The sequence below is a fragment of the Gobio gobio genome (assembly GCF_949357685.1).
Source record: "Gobio gobio genome assembly, chromosome: 7".
Lineage (NCBI taxonomy): Eukaryota > Metazoa > Chordata > Actinopteri > Cypriniformes > Gobionidae > Gobio > Gobio gobio.
Window position 1 is genome coordinate 3,401,011 of NC_137103.1, and position 19,454 is coordinate 3,420,464.

General features: G+C 41.3%; 2 protein-coding genes across 2 annotated transcripts in view; one reads left to right on the forward strand and one right to left on the reverse strand.

Moving 5' to 3' along the window:
* Window positions 1-12,382, reverse strand: part of crfb1 (cytokine receptor family member b1) — a 35,119-nt gene extending 22,737 nt beyond the window's left edge. Inside the window, exons 1-2 of the mRNA XM_079821843.1 lie at window positions 12,033-12,382; window positions 11,805-11,880 (exon numbers count right to left, since the gene is read on the reverse strand). The gene's annotated coding sequence lies outside the window, so the exon portion shown is untranslated. The remainder of the gene's footprint in view (window positions 1-11,804; window positions 11,881-12,032) is intronic.
* Window positions 12,383-13,045: 663 nt separating this feature from the next.
* On the forward strand, window positions 13,046-17,631 carry LOC307129341 (uncharacterized protein; the record flags this gene model as incomplete). The annotated part of the gene is made up of 4 exons (XM_079821671.1): window positions 13,046-13,138; window positions 14,114-14,308; window positions 14,394-14,465; window positions 16,190-17,631. 4 exons carry the CDS (start codon window positions 13,046-13,048, stop codon window positions 16,313-16,315), a joined length of 486 nt encoding a protein of 161 aa, XP_079677797.1. The 3' UTR covers window positions 16,316-17,631.
* Between the last annotated feature and the right edge of the window lie 1,823 nt (window positions 17,632-19,454).

The window sequence follows — 19,454 nt, forward strand, 5'->3', positions numbered from 1 at the left end:
TTGAAGACAGAGATGTTGTTGTTGAAATGGAGTTGTGTGTTTCTGATTGCATGTACAGTTGTGTGTCATCAGCATAGCAGTGAAATGAGACTCCATAGCGGCTTATGACATGGCCGAGGGGATGATGTAAATGATGAAGAGAATGGGGCCAAGGACTGGCCCCTGAGGAACCCCGCAGGTAACTGTGTGTTGCCGGGACCTCTCACTTCCAAGTGAAATGTACTCTGTTCTGCTAGTGATGTAGGATTTAAACCAGTTAAGAGCAGTGCCAGTGAGTCCAGTGGTTTGATGCAGCCGGTTAAGGAGTATACCATGATCCACTGTATCGAATGCAGCAGACAGATCGAGGAGAATGAGGAGGGATGGTGAACCGGCATCAGCTGTCATCCGTAGGTCATTTGTGACTCTAACCAGGGCCGTTTCCGTACTGTGTGCAGAGCGGAAGCCAGACTGAAATTTTTCGAAAAGATTGTTGTATTTGAGATGATCCTGGAGGTGGGAAGCTACAACTTTTTCCAGTACTTTGGAGAGGAATGGGAGATTGGAAATGGGCCTATAATTTGCAGATCTGGGTCAAGGGTGGGTTTTTTGAGAAGTGGTCTGATTATGGCAGTTTTTAGGGCAGATGGAACATTGCCAGACTGGAGGGAGTTGTTTATTATAGTGGTAATCAGAGGACTTAGGACAGAGGTGTTTACTTTCACTAGAGCTGAAGGAAAAGGGTCGAGGGCACAGGTGGTAGGTTTCATCTTTTTAATTATCGTCTCAACCTCTTGCTGTGAGATTTCTGGAAAGCGATGTAGGGGCTCCGAAATTACAGGCTGTGAGTGCATAGTCAGGGTGGATAGTGGTGAGGATCCAGGAAAGGTAGAGTGAATTGAGTCTATTTTTGTTTTGAAAAAGTCCAGGAAATTATTACAGTGCTCTTCTGTAGTTTCTGTAAGTGAGGGGGTTTGTGGTTTGAGTAGATGGTTTATGGTGCAGAACAGCTGTTTGGAGTTTCCGGGATTATTTCTGATGAGGTTTGAGTAGTAAGTTGACCGTGCCTCCATAAGTGACTTTGAGTAGTCCTTTCGGTGTTCCCGAAAAGCGAGCTTGTGCACCGTGAGACCTGTGGTTTTGAGTCTCCTCTCAATGGCACGCCCAGCTGTCTTCATTTTTCGTAGTTCACTGGTAAACCAGGGGGCTGATCGGGTGAAAGTGACTGTTCTGGTTTTGACCGGGGCATGAAGATCCAGAATGCTTCTGAGGGTGTTATTGTAATAGTCCACTGAATCCATGAGTGGTAGACAGTTTACAGAAAGGAGATGCTGGAGATCGGATGCCATAGTCTCTAGGTTGATGTTTTTCAGATTTCTGAAGCAGATTTGGCGTTTGGGCTTGATGAGGCTGGATAGTGGAGACATCTTCATGGAGATGGCCTTATGATCAGAAACTCCCAGATCATACACCAGAAGATTGCTGAGAGAAACAGAGTTTGTAATGACTAGATCGAGAGTGTGACCCCTGGTATGAGTGGGGGCATCGACAAGTTGTGTCAGATTAAAACAGTCGAGTAATTGGAGAAATTCTGCTGCAAAACGGCAGGTTGAAGAGTTGACGTGAATATTCATATCTCCAAGTATGATGATATTAGCAGACTTTAAAGGGATAGTTCACCCAAAACTAAAACATTCTGTCATCATTTACTCTCCCTCATGATGTTCCAAACCTATATGAGTTTCTTTGTTCTGCTGAACACAAAAGAAGATATTTTGCTGAAAGTTTGTACCCAGGCTGCTCTGGGGGCACCAATGACTTCCATAGTAGGAATGAATCTTCCAATGTGTTCAACATAACAAAGAAATGTGTACATGTTTCGAACAACTTGAGGGTGAGTAAATGATGACAGAATTTTCATTTTTGGGTGAACTGTCCCTTTAAGCAGTCATTCTGAACCACTACTACACACTACTTTTTTGACAATTCTGAAATTCAAAATTGTTAAATTTTGTATTAATTTACTTAAATTTTGACTGTTATTATGTAATTATTTGTCCCATTTTTATCTAAATATTATTTTAATAAAGGGCAAACTTTATATGGCAGGATTATTTATTATGTATGATTAAAATTATACATTAATAATAACATTAATTAGACTATAATCTATTAATTAACCTGTCTAAAAATATATAATAATTCTGTCTGCCAAGCTCTGATAATGTATGGAATATTATATAAATATATTATCCATTTAAAAAAACAATAGACCTATACCTTGTAACAAGTACAATTCGGTGCTGCTCCTTTAAGGGGGAAGGCACTTATTTTACTCACTCGCTGAGTGGGCAGTCCTTATGCTGCGTTCACACCAAACGCGAATTGAGCGTCAGGCGCGAGTGATTTCAATGTTAAGTCAATGGAAAGGCGCGTTGACGCGCGTCTGGAGGTCCCGCGGCGTGGGAGGCGCGTTATGCGCGGCGCGAAGGACGCGAATCCGCCTCATTCGCGCGTCCAGTTCGCGCGAATGGCGCGAATTGGACGCGAATTGAGCGTCTTGCGCGATACGCGCGTTACACGCGAATGGTGCTTTTGTGCATTCACGCGTTTGAAGCGAATTCGCGTCTGACGCCCGAGTTGAAAAATTTGAACTTTGGCGTCAATTCGCGCCGCGTTAACCAATCAGGAGCCTGCTCGCTGCTGTCACGTGGTAAAGTGACGTGTATGAGAAACCCTGCATAAATTAAAAACAGTAGTATTGTGTCACAAAATTTAGTTTTAAGACGTTTTCAGGTGGGAATGTAGTTGTTTAAAGCTCAAATCTGTGGTTTATTTATAAAGAGAGCGCCTATTTAAAAAAAATAATCTTGTGTTTTTGGAGTTGTGAGATCCAGGCGATCACCGGGCAATCACTGCTCATAACCCCGGCGAAGGCAGCCTTTCCTCGGCCAGTCCTTCTGGCGTCTGCCGCTGGCTCTGATGTCCTGTAGTGGCTCATCTTGTGTGGATCTAATGGGCGATCTTTGCGCTCATGAATATATAATTTGTTGTCTGCCAAATCGTTTTGACTGAGGGCAAAGAGAAGTTTCATAACTTTATATTTTAAGGATATTTAAACATACATGCAGTGAAGATAATGTAGGTGTTGCCTGGACCACATTTGTGTGGCTATTAATGCTTAATATATATGTTTAATGAAAATGAAAAGAGGCAGAGTGGTGTTTTATGACATATTTCTCCTTTAGTGCCTTGAACGCGCGTCAATTTCGCTTCCAGCGCTCGATTTCTACGCGCGTCCAATTCTCTGCTGACGCGTGAATGCATTCAAAATGTACGCGCGTGAAACTAGACGCGGTAGACGCGATTTTGACGCTCAATTCGCGTTTGGTGTGAACGCAGCATTAGATGGAGCACGAGCTGTGAGCTGCATGTGTGCTTTATATATTTCTGTTGCTCTTTATCGTTTATTTTTCCATTCAATAACGCTGTTGTCAGTGAAGTGTTGCAAACTAACGTTACCCCATTAGTGCATGGGAATGGCGCTGATAATAAACCCCATGTGAAACGTCAGATAGCCTGCCTACGTGAGTTCTGCTTGCACTTGGCTGAAGCCATTCGGTCCAGCTATCCGGTCTCTCTCTGTGTCACTGCTGCTGCTTTAAGTCAGTCTGAGCAACTGAAATGCTTCTCATAAAGTGTGCAGTTCGCCTGAGGTTCATCACGAGTTACTGGACAGACCCATTGATACCTTTTTTTCTATTCAGCTCTATATCTGGAGATCCTCTTGCGTTCAAACGGTGGATGCGACGCAAGCTCGATATGTCTTTAAAAAACCGCGCACGTTTCCAGCGCATGTTCTCGAGACTCCGCCGCTATGGCAATAAAGCCGCTTAACGCAACCACGCGCAAATTAACTTCTCTACTGCATATTGTGAATTTGATTTGTAACGGTACATTTCTTTTTGAAGGTGTGACTCCTCTAAAAGTGTCCGCCGTCCAGCTGAAACAGTCGGCTATGCTATTTTTATTTACCCGCCACGGTGGCCGGTAGGTGAAGCGAATCTACCCGCCACAACACAAAATCACCCGCATTTGGCTGGTGGCGGGTGCTAATTTCTAGGGTTGGGCATCGAGAACCGGTTCCAACTTGGAACCGTTTAAAAAATAACGATGCCATTGGAATCGTTTGGAAAAAAAAATTTCGATTCCGATCATCGGTTCCAAACGCGCAAGTTTTGGTTTCCATGGTGGCCACCGTATTTCCGGAAGTGCTTGCCGCGCCGCTTGTTCTGTTGCAGCGATCAAAAGTGTGGCTTTATTTTACTTTAACAAAACCTGGGTCGGACTCGGCACAGTGCAACACGTGTAACAAACCTATTTCTTGCACGGGAGGGTGCACTACCAATATGACCAAACACCTACGCCTGCATGGTGTACAAATTAAGGAGTGTAGCGCATTTGACGGGCTGCGCAGATCCACCGTCTCGTCCTCCTCGGGCAACCCTGCGCTAACCAACGTTATCTCATCACAATCAGGTAAGTGATTGTAGTGTAATAACAAAGCCCTTGACCAAATTGCTAATTGTGGTGAACAACAACGTTACTGAAATATTTTTTTTTTCTCCTGGTAGATGAATGTAGCGTTACGCAAATTGCCCACGCTAGTAGCAGTCCTAATATGACTGCTGCTAACGTTCACGCTATTGCTAAACCAGTGGAGAAACCTTGTGATACTCCATTCACCTTTGCAGCAAAGCAGGGGAAAATGCCAGCGGAGAAAGTGGAAGAGTGCCACAGAAAAGTTACCGCATATGTGGTGAAAAGACTGCATCCCTTCTCTGATGTAGAATCGCCGACGTTCAGGTAACCGTTAACGTTAATCAAAGACTGTTAAGGTAGAAATCTGGCTTCAATTAATGTTAGGTCCTATCGTTATGCGTTTTTATGTTCACAGGGATATGATCCGTTCTATCAACCCAAAGTACACCCCCCCTACCAGAAACTATTTAGCAAACCAGTTAATCCCAACTTGGTACAATATAGAAAAATCTAATGTAATCTCTGAGCTTGCTAATGTCCACTCTGTTGCCCTCACCTGTGACTCTTGGACTAGCATTGCTCAAGACCACCACCTAACTGTCACTGCACACTATTTAGTGGAGGGCAAAATGAAGCAAAAAGTGCTGCAAACCAAAGCTGTCTACACAGCCCAGACCGGACATGCCGTGGCAGAGGAGATCGGCGACATCCTGAGAGAATATGGCATTTTTGACAAAGTAGTGCAGCGAATATGGACATAGCCATAAAAAGACTAAAGTTTGTGAAACTGGGCTGCTTTGCTCACACGCTCAATCTTGCAGCACAGAGTCTCTACTCCCTGTCTGCAGTGACGGACTGCAAAGATCCGTCCATCATCGTGTGGATGAAAAGGTCCTCGATGGCAAAGGTTGTTCTGCGAGAGAAGCAAGATCTCCTCAGTAAGAATCACTGAATTTGTTTCATTTGACCACTGTGAATGCTATATAATTAATGCCTTTTTTAGTAACGTAAATTTTGCATGCATTGAATTTTTTCAAATAGTACAACAATAGCTGAAGTCTGAATGTACATAAATGTTGTATGATGTATGCTATATAATATTTGTTTCTCTGTATTTGTGATTTTATTGTTTGTGTCAGAGAACTTGATGTGAGAACTCGATGGAACTCTCTCTATCTTATGATGGAGAGATTCCTAGAGCAATACCCTGCAATTCAAGCAGCCAGCTTGGATCAACGGCTGAGAAAGAATATGGAGAGGGACAGGTAGAGCTAGTCTAGATAGGACAGAGGAAAATCTGGGTATCCTACTCAATGTAGTCATACACCACAGCACCAATAATACACAAGATGAATTAAAAACTCAGCAGCTCAAGTTTCAGTCAAGTGAGAGTCTAATGTTAGATAATTCAAAATAAAAAGTGTAAGCAAGAATAACTATTCGTTTTACATTATAAAATGTATCCTAATTGTCACACAGACTTTCCCGGTTGAGTGATGAAGACTTCAGGAAGGCAGAGGACTTCATCAACTTGATGAGAGTTCTTTACACTTCCACGCTCTGCGTTTCCACTGAAAAGAACCCCACATGTGGGCAGAAACTTGAGATGCACTTTACTGCTGTTGAGGCAGTATTTGCATCCAATCTCAAGAAGCAAGTTTGGGCAAACTTGTCCAAGCGATATCAGGTATAAATTATAATAAAATTATAATTAAAGAACAATACATAAAATAATTATATTCCATTCTGTGACTTATTTGTATATTTAAATAAAATTTTTATTTTACAGAGCGAGGAAATCAGGAACTTTCTTGAAGTGGCAACAGCATTAGACCCACGCTTCAAAAAGAATATGGATGGTGATGACTGTCGGTGTCTGGGACAGACATGATGATGACAGACTCTGAGCACGATCAGGTTATATAATGTCATTGAAGCTCAAACATTTCATGTCTCCAATTCAGTCATTAAAATGTTTGGTCTATAAATGCCAATTCTGTTATTTGCAGTCAACAGAGGACGACTGTGGAGAAGGTAGTGATGTCAGAGGAACAATGGGGTCAGAGAAAAGGCATATTAAGAATAATGAAGTGGAGGAGGAAGATGAGAATGTAAGCACAGAAATTATATTTAGGATCTTAGCCTCTGCCTTTAGTAGATGTTTTACTTTTGGCTAATAAGTCTATTCTTTGTTTTTGCAGCTACAACCTCCAAGCAAACATCCAAGAAAGTCTCCATTGGAGGAGCTTTTTGCTGATGAGGATGCAGAAAAGATGTCATCACAGAGAAGGAGATGCAGATGTATAAGGAGACACCACCAACCTTTCCGTCTGATGACCCTGCAGCCTGGTGGTGGAACCAGCGCATGACTTATCCTTTAATGTCAAACATGGCCTTTTCGTATTTGTGTGTTCAGGCCTCCTCTACACCTAGCGAACGGGTGTTCTCAACTGCGGTGACACAATCTGTGCTGAACGTTCAAGGATACTGCCTGAGAAGGCAGACATGCTCATATTTCTGAACAACAACTGTTTTTAATGCATTGAGTTAGTTTATACATGTCCAGAGAGTCCATATATATTTAAGTTCTGCATATATAAATCTGTTTTTTGGACTGGTGCTGAAACATTCCTAATTTTCTCTCACATGTGCTGCAACTCCCAAAACTAAAAGTCATTACTGAATAAAAATAAAATTTTCCTCTGTGAAATTAACCTGTGACATGTTCTGACTCCACCCCTCAAAGAACCGGAATCGAGAATCGAAAAGAACCGGAATCGAAAGTAAGAATCGGAATCGGAATCAGAATCGTTCAAATCAAAACGATGCCCAACCCTACTAATTTCCATCCCTGGTTTGTGTGTGTGTGTGATGGGTAGGTTTAGGGGCAGTGTGTGTGTGTGTGTGTGTGTGTGTGTGTGTGTGTGATGGGTAGGTTTAGGGGCAGTGTGTGTGTGTGTGTGTGTGTGTGTGTGTGTGTGATGGGTAGGTTTAGGGGCAGTGTGTGTGTGTGTGTGTGTGTGTGTGTGTGTGTGTGTGTGTGTGTGTGTGTGTGTGTGATGGGTAGGTTTAGGGTGAGTGTGTGTGTGTGTGTGTGTGTGTGTGTGTGTGTGTGTGTGTGATGGGTAGGTTTAGGGGCAGTGTGTGTGTGTGTGTGTGATGGGTAGGTTTAGGGGCAGTGTGTGTGTGTGTGTGTGTGTGTGTGTGTGTGATGGGTAGGTTTAGGGGCAGTGTGTGTGTGTGTGTGTGTGTGTGTGTGTGTGATGGGTAGGTTTAGGGGCAGTGTGTGTGTGTGTGTGTGTGTGTGTGTGTGTGTGTGTGTGTGTGTGTGTGATGGGTAGGTTTAGGGGCAGTGTGTGTGTGTGTGTGTGTGTGTGTGTGTGTGTGTGTGTGTGTGTGTGTGTGTGTGTGTGTGTGTGTGTGTGATGGGTAGGTTTAGGGTGAGTGTGTGTGTGTGTGTGTGTGTGTGTGTGTGTGTGTGTGTGTGTGTGTGTGTGTGATGGGTAGGTTTAGGGGCAGTGTGTGTGTGTGTGTGTGATGGGTAGGTTTAGGGGCAGTGTGTGTGTGTGTGTGTGTGTGTGTGTGTGTGTGTGATGGGTAGGTTTAGGGGCAGTGTGTGTGTGTGTGTGTGTGTGTGTGTGTGTGTGTGTGTGTGTGTGTGTGTGTGTGTGATGGGTAGGTTTAGGGGCAGTGTGTGTGTGTGTGTGTGATGGGTAGGTTTAGGGGCAGTGTGTGTGTGTGTGTGTGTGTGTGTGTGTGTGTGTGTGTGTGATGGGTAGGTTTAGGGGCAGTGTGTGTGTGTGTGTGTGTGTGTGTGTGTGTGTGTGTGTGTGTGTGTGTGTGTGTGTGTGTGTGTGTGTGTGTGTGATGGGTAGGTTTAGGGGCAGTGTGTGTGTGTGTGTGTGTGTGTGTGTGTGTGTGTGTGTGTGTGTGTGTGTGTGATGGGTAGGTTTAGGGTGAGTGTGTGTGTGTGTGTGTGTGCGTGTGTGTGTGTGTGTGTGATGGGTTGGTTTAGGGGCAGTGTGTGTGTGTGTGTGTGTGTGTGTGATGGGTAGGTTTAGGGGCAGTGTGTGTGTGTGTGTGTGTGTGTGTGTGTGTGTTTAGAGCAGGTGTGTGTGTGTGTGTGTGTGTGTGTGTGTGTGTGTGTGTGTGTGTGTGTGTGTGTGTGAGTGTGTTTAGAGCAGGTGTGTGTGTGTGTGTGTGTGTGTTTAGAGCAGGTGTGTGTGTGTGTTTAGAGCAGGTGTGTGTGTGTGTGTGTGTGTGTGTGTGTGTGTGTGTGTGTGTGTTTAGAGCAGGTGTGTGTGTGTGTGTGTGTGTGTGTGTGTGTGTTTAGAGCAGGTGTGTGTGTGTGTGTGTGTATGTGTTTAGAGCAGGTGTGTGTGTGTGTGTGTGTGTGTGTGTGTGTGTGTGTTTAGAGCAGGTGTGTGTGTGTGTGTGTGTGTGTGTGTGTGTTTAGAGCAGGTGTGTGTGTGTGTGTGTGTTTAGAGCAGGTGTGTGTGTGTGTGTGTGTGTGTGTGTGTGTGTGTGTGTGTGTGTGTGTGTGTGTGTGTGTGTGTGTTTAGAGCAGGTGTGTGTGTGTGTGTGTGTGTGTGTGTGTGTGTGTGTGTGTTTAGAGCAGGTGTGTGTGTGTGTGTGTGTGTGTGTGTGTGTGTGTGTGTGTGTGTGTGTGTGTGTGTGTTTAGAGCAGGTGTGTGTGTGTGTGTGTGTGTGTGTGTGTGTGTGTGTTTAGAGCAGGTGTGTGTGTGTGTGTGTGTGTGTGTGTGTGTGTGTGTGTGTGTGTGTGTGTGTGTGTGTGTGTGTGTGTTTAGAGCAGGTGTGTGTGTGTGTGTGTGTGTGTGTGTGTGTGTGTGTGTGTGTGTTTAGAGCAGGTGTGTGTGTGTGTGTGTGTGTGTGTGTGTGTGTGTGTGTGTGTGTGTGTGTGTTTAGAGCAGGTGTGTGTGTGTGTGTGTGTGTGTGTGTGTGTGTGTGTGTGTGTGTGTTTAGAGCAGGTGTGTGTGTGTGTGTGTGTGTGTGTGTGTGTGTGTGTGTGTGTGTGTGTGTGTGTGTGTGTGTGTGTGTGTGTGTGTGTGTGTGTGTGTGTGTGTGTGTGTGTGTGTGTTTAGAGCAGGTGTGTGTGTGTGTGTGTGTGTGTGTGTAGAGCAGGTGTGTGTGTGTGTGTGTGTGTGTGTGTGTGTGTGTGTGTGTGTGTGTGTGTGTGTGTGTGTGTGTGTGTGTGTGTGTGTGTGTGTGTGTGTGTGTGTGTGTGTAGAGCAGGTGTGTGTTGGTCAGTGGTTTCAGTTCCTCCAATAGCAGCTCCAGTAATGCTCCTGATCACAGCTGGAGTGAGCCGCTGAGCGTCTGAGATTAAACACCACAACATGAGAGGGTCGGAGGATATAATTAACGCCATTAATTGTACGTTCAGGCGTTCATCAGGCATAGAAAACCATGGCAACGGAACGAGTGCAGGATTATTTGTCAACAACATTTTTTCACTGCCGAAAACTAGACGATATTCGCCAATGAATAAAAACGAGAGGAGATGTTAGTGAGGGTCGATTAGGGAAGAGATGGGGGCAGAACTGATGAGCTCACGGGAAACACACACACATTTATGACAGGGCATGCTTATGAATCTTGATGATAAATAAATATAGTGTGTGTATATTTTCCTAAGAAAGTTGTGGTTCAGTGTCCTATAGAAAACACTGAGAACATTTCACTAATAAAACCCTTTTCCTCATTTCCCAAAGGAAACTTCAGCAGTTTTGGAGGAACCGGTTAAGCTGATAAACCGATTTTTTTTTTTTTGCTAGTTCCCAGCATGCTTTGCATATGTCTGGAAATGGAGCATTATTATTGAAGTGTTATTTTATGTGTGTTTGAGTTTAATGATCAGTTATGTTTGAGAGATGAGATGGTCCCAATAATGTGCTCAAGTCAAGTCAAATTCAGTTTGTGCATGATCACATCATATAACTATTTTTGGTAACACTTTAGAATAATGGTCATTAGTTAACATTAGTTAATGTATAAACTAACATGAACTAACCATGAGCAGTACACCTGTTACTGTATTTGTTCATCTTTGTTAACGTTAGTTATATAAATCCAGCTGGTTTGTTCATGTTAGTTCACAGTACATTAACTAATGTTAACAAGATTTTAATAAAGCATTAGTAAATGTTGAAATTAACATAAACAAAGATTAATAAACGCTTTATAAGTGCAGTTCATTATTAGTTAATGTTAACAAATGTAGTTAACTAATGACCATTATTCTAAAGTGTTACCCAATTTCTTTAATACTATATCTTAAATTGTGGATAATTAAGCTAAATATCATATGCTGAAGTCAATTTCTGTAGTGTTAACGATTTAAAAAAAAAACAACAACAACAACAACCGTACAGAACTGAAAACCGTGAGCAGAACTGTGGGTTTTGTGACCCGTGCCACCCCATAATATCCCCCTAAAACACCGTTACAGTTTTCATCCATGTTTTTGGTGTTTATTCAAGATCATTTGTTGTTAACAGACTGAGAGTCCATTGCTTTTATTGTTTTGTTCATTTATTGTGGATATTTAAAAAAATTTCCGTTGTTCAGTGTTAAATAGTCTTTAGAAATAAAAGTGTATTGATCTTTGAAAAGGTGTACCTGCATTATTATGCCATTATCATTACTTTAGATGAAAATGGTCTCAGAACGACAATAATTTTGTTTATCGCAATAATTTCTTGGCCAATTTATCGTCCAGTTAATTTACATTCACCCTAATCCACACACACACAGACACACACACACACACACACACACACACACACACACACACACACACACACACACACACACACACACACACACACATATTTTAGTGATGTAGCTGATGTGAAAGATGTATAATTCTGCTGAATGTCTTTCCCTGTTCTCCTGTTGGGTCTCCCAGATTAAACATGATTTATGACCTGATGTATTACTGTAGCATAATCAGTCAAATATAGTTCATATAATGTTTCTGTTTTCAGAATTAGGTGTTTTTTATTTTATTTTATATTTTCCCATCCAATCAAACACAATTTGGGTGAATGGGACAGTATAGTATATGTCTCTACATCTCTGTTTCATAACAGAAAGTCATATTTTGATATGAAAACCACACAAGATTTTCCTGAGATGTTGATTTATAACAAACTATTAGACGATTAGTCAGATTTAAGCTAAATGTGATCATTCAGTGATGTTTAAAGAGCAAGGAGAAGCTGTTGTCCTGGTGAAATATATAAATATAAATACATAAATACCTTTATCAGAGTGTAAATGTGGTCTGGATACATTCACAGTCCGGTCAACTCTTGGGTCACTCCTGACTGACCAAATCTGTCCAGGAAAGATAAAAACAACACATATTTATGGCGTTTTGAATATGTAGCAAGTCGGTACTAATGTAAAATCATGACAGATGTGTAAACAGCACTTTAGCGACCTGTTAAACACTGGTTAACAATGGCGATAACAGCTCTCCACAGTACCTGTGAACCCATGCCGTGCTGTCCTGAGGCTTTATCATGTGAGAGAGGACGTTATTCTTCTTTAATACCGCATATATTAATATCTGAACAGACGCCGAAGGGGTTCCTGCTTCTGTTTCCACACGTCACAGGCGGGCACGCGCTTCACTGAAAGGCAGAGCCGGGTCACGTGATTTACTCCGAAACACCAGCAGGTTCGCGAGAAAGGGGCTTTTCGCCCTGTGTTTGCCTGCTTTAGTATTAAGTTGGCCAAAGATCACGATGTCCGGTGTTATATTATATATTCTAGGCTGGTTTGAGGACAGAACGAGTACGAGTCGCACTTTTTGTAGTGGATCAGACACGAGATCAAAGGCAAATATCGCGTGATTTGCGCTGAATTCAAAAGGAGGCCTGTGCAAAAACGACAAATAAATCCACAAAATTCGACATACATAAATATATAAATAATTAAATGTGTGCGGCGATAGATAGCAAAAGATGTTACAGGAAATGTGAACAAATATTTACATATTTAATCATCTCCACGCACATTTAATTATCTATATATTTATTTATGCAGGAATATGTGGATTTCTGTATTTATTTGCACACACACACACACACATATATATATATTATTTTGTGGATTTATTTATTGTTTTTGCAGGTTTCGTCCTCCATACCCTGTCAAATATATAAAATATATAAACAAAACTTTACTAAAGACAGGTATTTACCTTTTTCATCACATATCCCATATAGATCTAATTTTGTGTGTTTACATGGCGTCTTTTTTTTTTACGCCAACAGGTGCAAACTTGTCTTTCAGCATATTTTTTTTAATTCTACATCTTTAAAATGATAAATAAAGGATGCTTTTTATGTTTTTATTCACTCTATGAAGGTGCTGTAAATTGATGTTTTATATATTCTGTTGTAAATGCACAATGCATTATGGGTGATTGGGACAGTATAACTATACAGAGTTTATTTTCTCTCCTGATGAGTGAAAATAAAACAATAATCAAAGAATGATAATCATCATTGCATGGCCTCATTGGTGTGACATCACATGGGTGGGCGGAGCAAACATCAAACAGGAAGTGGACCCTGCAACACATGAGGTGAGGAAAATAACAATAGCTTTGCTAGTTTTAATAATAATGTCATAAAATTGTCATAGCAAATATATTGCCAAAACCTTTGATTGAAACATGAATATGATGTATTACTGTAGCAAAATCAGTCAAATATAGTCTGTTTTCAGACTTAGGTGTTTTTTATTTTGTCCCATCCAGCCAAACACAATTAGGGTGAATGGGACAATGCTTAATAGGCTCAATGCACGTCGAACTTCCGGGTTGGCTTATACCGGCTGACACACTTCCGGTTACACTGACCGCGGCGCGAAATTCTAGCTAAACTCACTTGACTGACAGACAAACCGGCAAATATGGCTCTCTTTTACACTCGCTGTCTTCAAGACCTACCTCGTCTGACTATCAATGATGTGGACCGACTTGTCAAGAAGTCATGTCCCACTCCCTCCAGCAAACGGGAAAAGGGATTTAAGATGTATATCGCCAACTACATCGGTAATTACGAGGGTAAGCCGTTAAGTTGAAATGTTATTGTAGCAGCTTACGTTAGTGTTAATGTTCACGTTAGCTGTTTTGTTCGACTATGACTGACAGACTTAATAGCTATGTTTCGATTGTGACTTTTCTTTTATAGGGATACTGTCAAGATACTGTGTAAAAATGTAATGTTACAGTCTAAAATTGTGTGTTCGTCGTCTTTCCTCACAGTATCAATGAAAGACGAGGTGACAGGAGAGGTCAGCGTGAGGGCAGTCTGTCATAGATCCATGAAGAAAAGTGAAAAGCCACTCGACTTGAGAGTAGGGCAATGGTTAGGCAAGCTAATGAATGGCCTGTCAGCTTAACAAAAGTAACATTATCCAAGCAAATTGTTTAAACATTGTTACCAATTAATACATTGTCATATTTTGTCTGTGAGCCTCAGAATACAGCATTATTTTTCTTATGAATGCTTTATCTGTTAAGCAATATCTCATCTAAGCTTCTATTTCTCCTTAGATGGTGTTAAAGCACTCAAAACCTGTTGTTCTGGTGAGCAGCCATTGTTCCTGTGTGGCGGCCTGTGCCTTATGCAATCATTTGGTTGCACTTCTTTATCAGACTGCCCATTTTTCACAGCTAAACATTCCTGCTGTTCCCCCGGTGCACAGCTGCACAGACACAGAGCAGATCTGGCATAAACCAAGGACACTGGTAATTCATATAACATGTTAACTGTACTATTACTGTGCATAATGTAGCTATTGTGATGCCATGTTGAATGTGTCTCTGATGTTAGGGTGTTAGGCCAGGCCCAGTTGGAGAAATGGAGTTTCGAAAAACCCAGAAATTCAACAACAGACTGTGTAAGGTGAGATTATCTTTACTTTGTATCTCAGTGAATTTTTACATGATGTAACCCATTTTATGTAGCCTGGCGTGGCCATACTCAACTCTAGTCAGAATATGAGTCTGGTACCGCTCCATTGAGCTTTGATTATGGGGCGTGTTTCAACCGAGCCAGGAAAGACCTCAATTGGATAGACCCACAACCAATCAGAGCAACGGAGCGACGCGTAACGTTAGTTGTCAAATGTCAACAGAACTCAACTGCACTGTGTTGCCAAGTCCGTGTTTTTCTCCATGTCCGCGGGTTGAAGCGACCCCAATTATGTGATTATATAAACCCAGGAATGCGAATTTTAGCAGGCAACCTTGCCAAAATAACATATTTTGCCAACCAAACGCCATTTTTTTCCGGAGAACCCCCCGGAAAGTTATAGTTTTGGGCTATAGTTTTGAGTAGCAATTGTGCGCGACATTGCAAAAACACTTGGCAACCCTGTCTGCACGCACGCTGGATTAAGTAACGTTACAAGAAAAAGATGAGTGTAAACGATCTTTGCCAGTAATAAAATAATTTAAGGATACACAGAGTACTTACCAACACGATCATCGTTTCTGAGAGAACTAGTGAAGGTGAACGCATATACGAACAAGTTCTCCGTTTAGGATTAGAGCAAATTCAACCCAAGAGCCTTCGATGACGTGGATGATTACGCTACTGTTGATCATCTGTCCATCATCGTCTAAAGCCCGCCCTGATGATTTCATTGGTCCGAAAAGTTTCTGTTCGGGCATAATTCCTCCTCTATGGAGCGAGTCCAGACCGAATTGCCCGAGCAAAACATTTTGTGGGCGGGGCTAAATTCGGCTGGCATCCAGGCTACATTTTATGTACACTACCAGTCAAAAGTTTGGACACAGTAAAATGTTTAATGTTGTAAAAAGAAGTTTCGTCTGCTCACCAAGGCTGCATTTATTTAATTAAAAATACAGTAATATTGTGAAATATTACAGTTTATAATTGTTTTCTATTTGAAAATATTTTAAAATGTAATTTATTGTTGTGTTGGCAAGCTGAATGTTCAGCATCATTACTCCAGTCTTCAGTGTCACATGATCCTTCAGAAATCATTCTAATATGATGATCTGCTGCTACAGAAACATTTATTGTGTACAATTGTACAAAATATCTGTGTACACTATTTCTTTTTCAGGATTCTTTGATGAATAGAAAGTTCAAAAGAACAGCATTTATCTGAAATACAAAGCTTTTGTAACATTATACACTGCATTAAATCGATCAGAAGTGACAGTGAAAACATTTATAATGTTACAAAAGATTATATTGCAAATAAATGCTGTTCTTTTGAATTTTCTATTCATCAAGGAATCCTGAAAACTTTTACACAAATATTTGGTTTCTGTAGCAGCAGATCATCATATTAGAATGATTTCTGAAGGATCATGTGACACTGAAGACTGGAGTAATGATGCTGAACATTCAGCTTGCCAACACAACAATAAATTACATTTTAAAATATTTTTCAAATAGAAAACAATTATAAACTGTAATATTTCACAATATTACTGTATTTTTTATTAAATAAATGCAGCCTTGGTGAGCAGACGAAACTTCTTTTTAAAACATTAAAATCTTACCGTGTTCTTACCAAACTTACCAAACTTTTGACTGGTAGTGTATGTTGTGGCAGAAGTTTGGTGTAGTTTTTTACTTTTAATATTTTACAGAAGTTCTCTCTACAAGGCGCTGGATGGGGAACTGCCAGATTTTGCCATGTTGCAAGTATCAGAGGTGTACAAAGACTTTCCCCCTTCACTTGCACCCTTGGTTACAACACTGGGCATGTCAGCTGATGTCCCATTAGTCCAGTCTGCTTCTGGAGCTGTCCAGGCAGGGAGCTTGCTGTCATTTCAGCATAAGCCACCAGCAATGAGGGAAGTCATCAACATCCCATCTGCCCCTTTCCCATCCACAGCTACAGGCTCGAACCACCATCCTGTGCCTGTGTTCTATCAGAGCAGGAACATCTGCACCTGAAGTCTCTGGAGGTGTCATTCAACATGGCCCACAGGATAGAAGCTGCAACACAAGGGCAGAGTTCGTGCCAGGAGTGGCATCGTTTAAGAAAGATGAGAGTGACGTCTACTCGCTTCCACGAGGTATGCCATGTTCGTGGACATACGTCTGCAGAGAATCTGGCTGAGAGAATTCTCAGGGGCACTCGTCAGACTACGGACATGAGGAGAGGTATTGATATGGAGCCACTCGCTGTTAAAGAGTATTGCACTCTTAAAAATGTGAACTGCTCACCCTGCGGGTTCATTGTGCATCCTGATGTTCCATGGCTAGGTAGCTCTCCTGATGGAGTCACATTTGATCCCTCTGGGAACCCACCATTTGGTCTCCTTGAGGTCAAATGCCCCAATATCCAGAGCTATGTGGACTGCCCCTATCTAAAAATGTCTGGTGGTGCTTTGAAACTCAAGAGGCAGCACAAGTACTACTGGCAAGTTCAAGGTCAGATGCTCTTGACAGGGCTAGAGTGGTGTGATTTTGTTGTTTGTGCTCAGGAAGACATGTTAGTTGAGCGAATTTATAAAGATCTTGATGTAATGCACACCATTAGAGACAGAGCAGATACTTTTTTCTTTTACCACTACATACAGAAGTGTTTGCAGTAAGTCACTCCAATGGCCTTGGGTATGGTATCTTTCAATAAGTTTAATCCGTTTCAATCAGTTCAGTGAGTTCAGGTGTTAGTTTATTTTTACAAATCTATAAAGTATCTGAACTGATCTGTTGTTCATGTTTGCAAGTCTATACAGTATCTGAATTGATCTATTGTCCATTTTTGTGAGTCTATACAAAATGTAAATTGTTACTTAGTATACAGTACACATACTGTTATTGTTTTACTGTTACACTGTATACTACTATTTTTATACTGTTACATAATCGTCAATGTAGACTAGCATACAATAGTACAGCTTTTCCCAAAGTGCCCATAGACCATCAAGTTACTTGACTCTGAAATTGATTTTGTGTACATATTTATTTATTTATTTATTTGTTTGCTTTAATAATTGCAAAGGAATGTAACTATCATAATAAATGTAATTCATAAATATAACTTATGACTGAACATTCAAATAAATAGAAAAGACACTTGAAAATACTGTATCTTAGTCTTGTCTTTCACCATAGTTGTAAATAAAGATGTGAGCAGGTGGCAGAAGATTGACAGAATTAGAACTGTGTTGCAATTGCAGGTTTAACTATGGCGGCTCTAACAAAGAAAGGAGGTCAAAAGTTGGATTGTAAAATTCAGTTTTTAATAAACCAACTGGTCAAGAAGAATGTTAATTATCAGGTGTCAATAATGAAAGAATGTTGGTACGAACTATATGTGGTAAGTCAAAAGGCAAAAAACAGGCCATTAAAGTAAGAAAATTAGACAGTTTGCAGAAAATATTTACAATATTTCAAACCATGCCTTGACAAGTGGTCCATTCTGACAGTTCACAGAATTATGTGGCACGTCAAAAACATCCCAGATGAGACAAAAGCAACAAGCAAAAAAATCTATAAGGCAATCATAGTAAGAATATGTGAAAGATCATAGTAAGAAAATTTCCAGACCATATTTACAAAAGTATATTTACAAAATTTCAATGTGCCAAATAAAGTAAGAATGACACTGTGTAGACTCACTGGGCCCATGCCTTGACAAGTGGTCCATTCTGATAGTTAATAAGAAGACATGACACTGCAAACAGTTGATTAATGCTACCAGAAATGGACAAGGGGATTACTGCGTCAAACAACTTATGTTCCTTCACCCGCCGGATCAGGCGTTCAACATGCACCCTGAGCCTGGCCACAGACTGAGTGTGTCTCACCTCTCCGGCAGACATTTGTGTGCCCTTGGTCGCAAAAGCAGGCCTGTGGATTTTGCATGGTACCAGGTTATCAATTAAGAAGCCTTTGTCGACCCTTATGGCCATGTCAGGAGTGAGGACGTCGATGATCCCTGATTGCTTGAATAGCTCCCGGTCACTGATTGACCCCGCATACAGTCCAGAGACAAAAGTTACTGCACCATGAGGTGCCATTCCTATCAAAGCCTTGAAGGTGCAGTGAGATTTGTAGCTGGAAAAGACCTCACTCTGTAATAGCAGAGACGAAGGCGTTTGGCAGCGGAGCTCGGTACAGTCCAGGATAACCTGGGTGTCTCGGAAATTCTCAAATTCCTCTGGCAGGTAAGCTCGTACTCTCTCTTTCGGCAACCAAATTTGCACGGAACCTAAAAGAAAATAGAGGAAGTTCGCCCAAGTGGTTATGATGCGGCTCACTGTAGTCTGATGGACATGGAAGCGATGAGCCAGATCTTTCTGCTTGAGGCCCAAAGCAAGGTGCATCATGAAGAGGAAGAATTCATCGATTGCAGGAAGTGCCCGAGTCTCCCTGGTGACTTTGGAGCTGGTGACGCGAATCATCCTGTGTGTTGAAGGTTCAATCAGCTCCCAGAAGGCCATCATGTGTTTATAGGTTGCAAATCTGCAAATAAATAAATTTTTTATTTTAAAACATTTAAGGCATTGCACATGGTACAATAATTAGGTTATTACTACAGTCTTAAACTTATTCTTAAATAATGAAACTACACTGACTTTGCACATGCTCAACACACACACATACACACACACAAGTTCCCCCTGCATTCTACGCACTTTAGTCCCATTTATCACATTTAGTATGAAACTTGATGATTATAAAGACATTCAGAACATGTTCAATGATGGATGATAAAACCCTATTCAGACATATGAGAGGTATGTGACATAAAAACTAAACAACAATAACTAAAAGAAAAAACACTTTACCATTGTGCTAATGGCTTACATAGCAAATAATAATCACAAAATGGTTTTACCTTGTGTAAAAGCGGATATCCTCATCAGACCCCGCAAATCTCTGGAGACCAAAACGGCT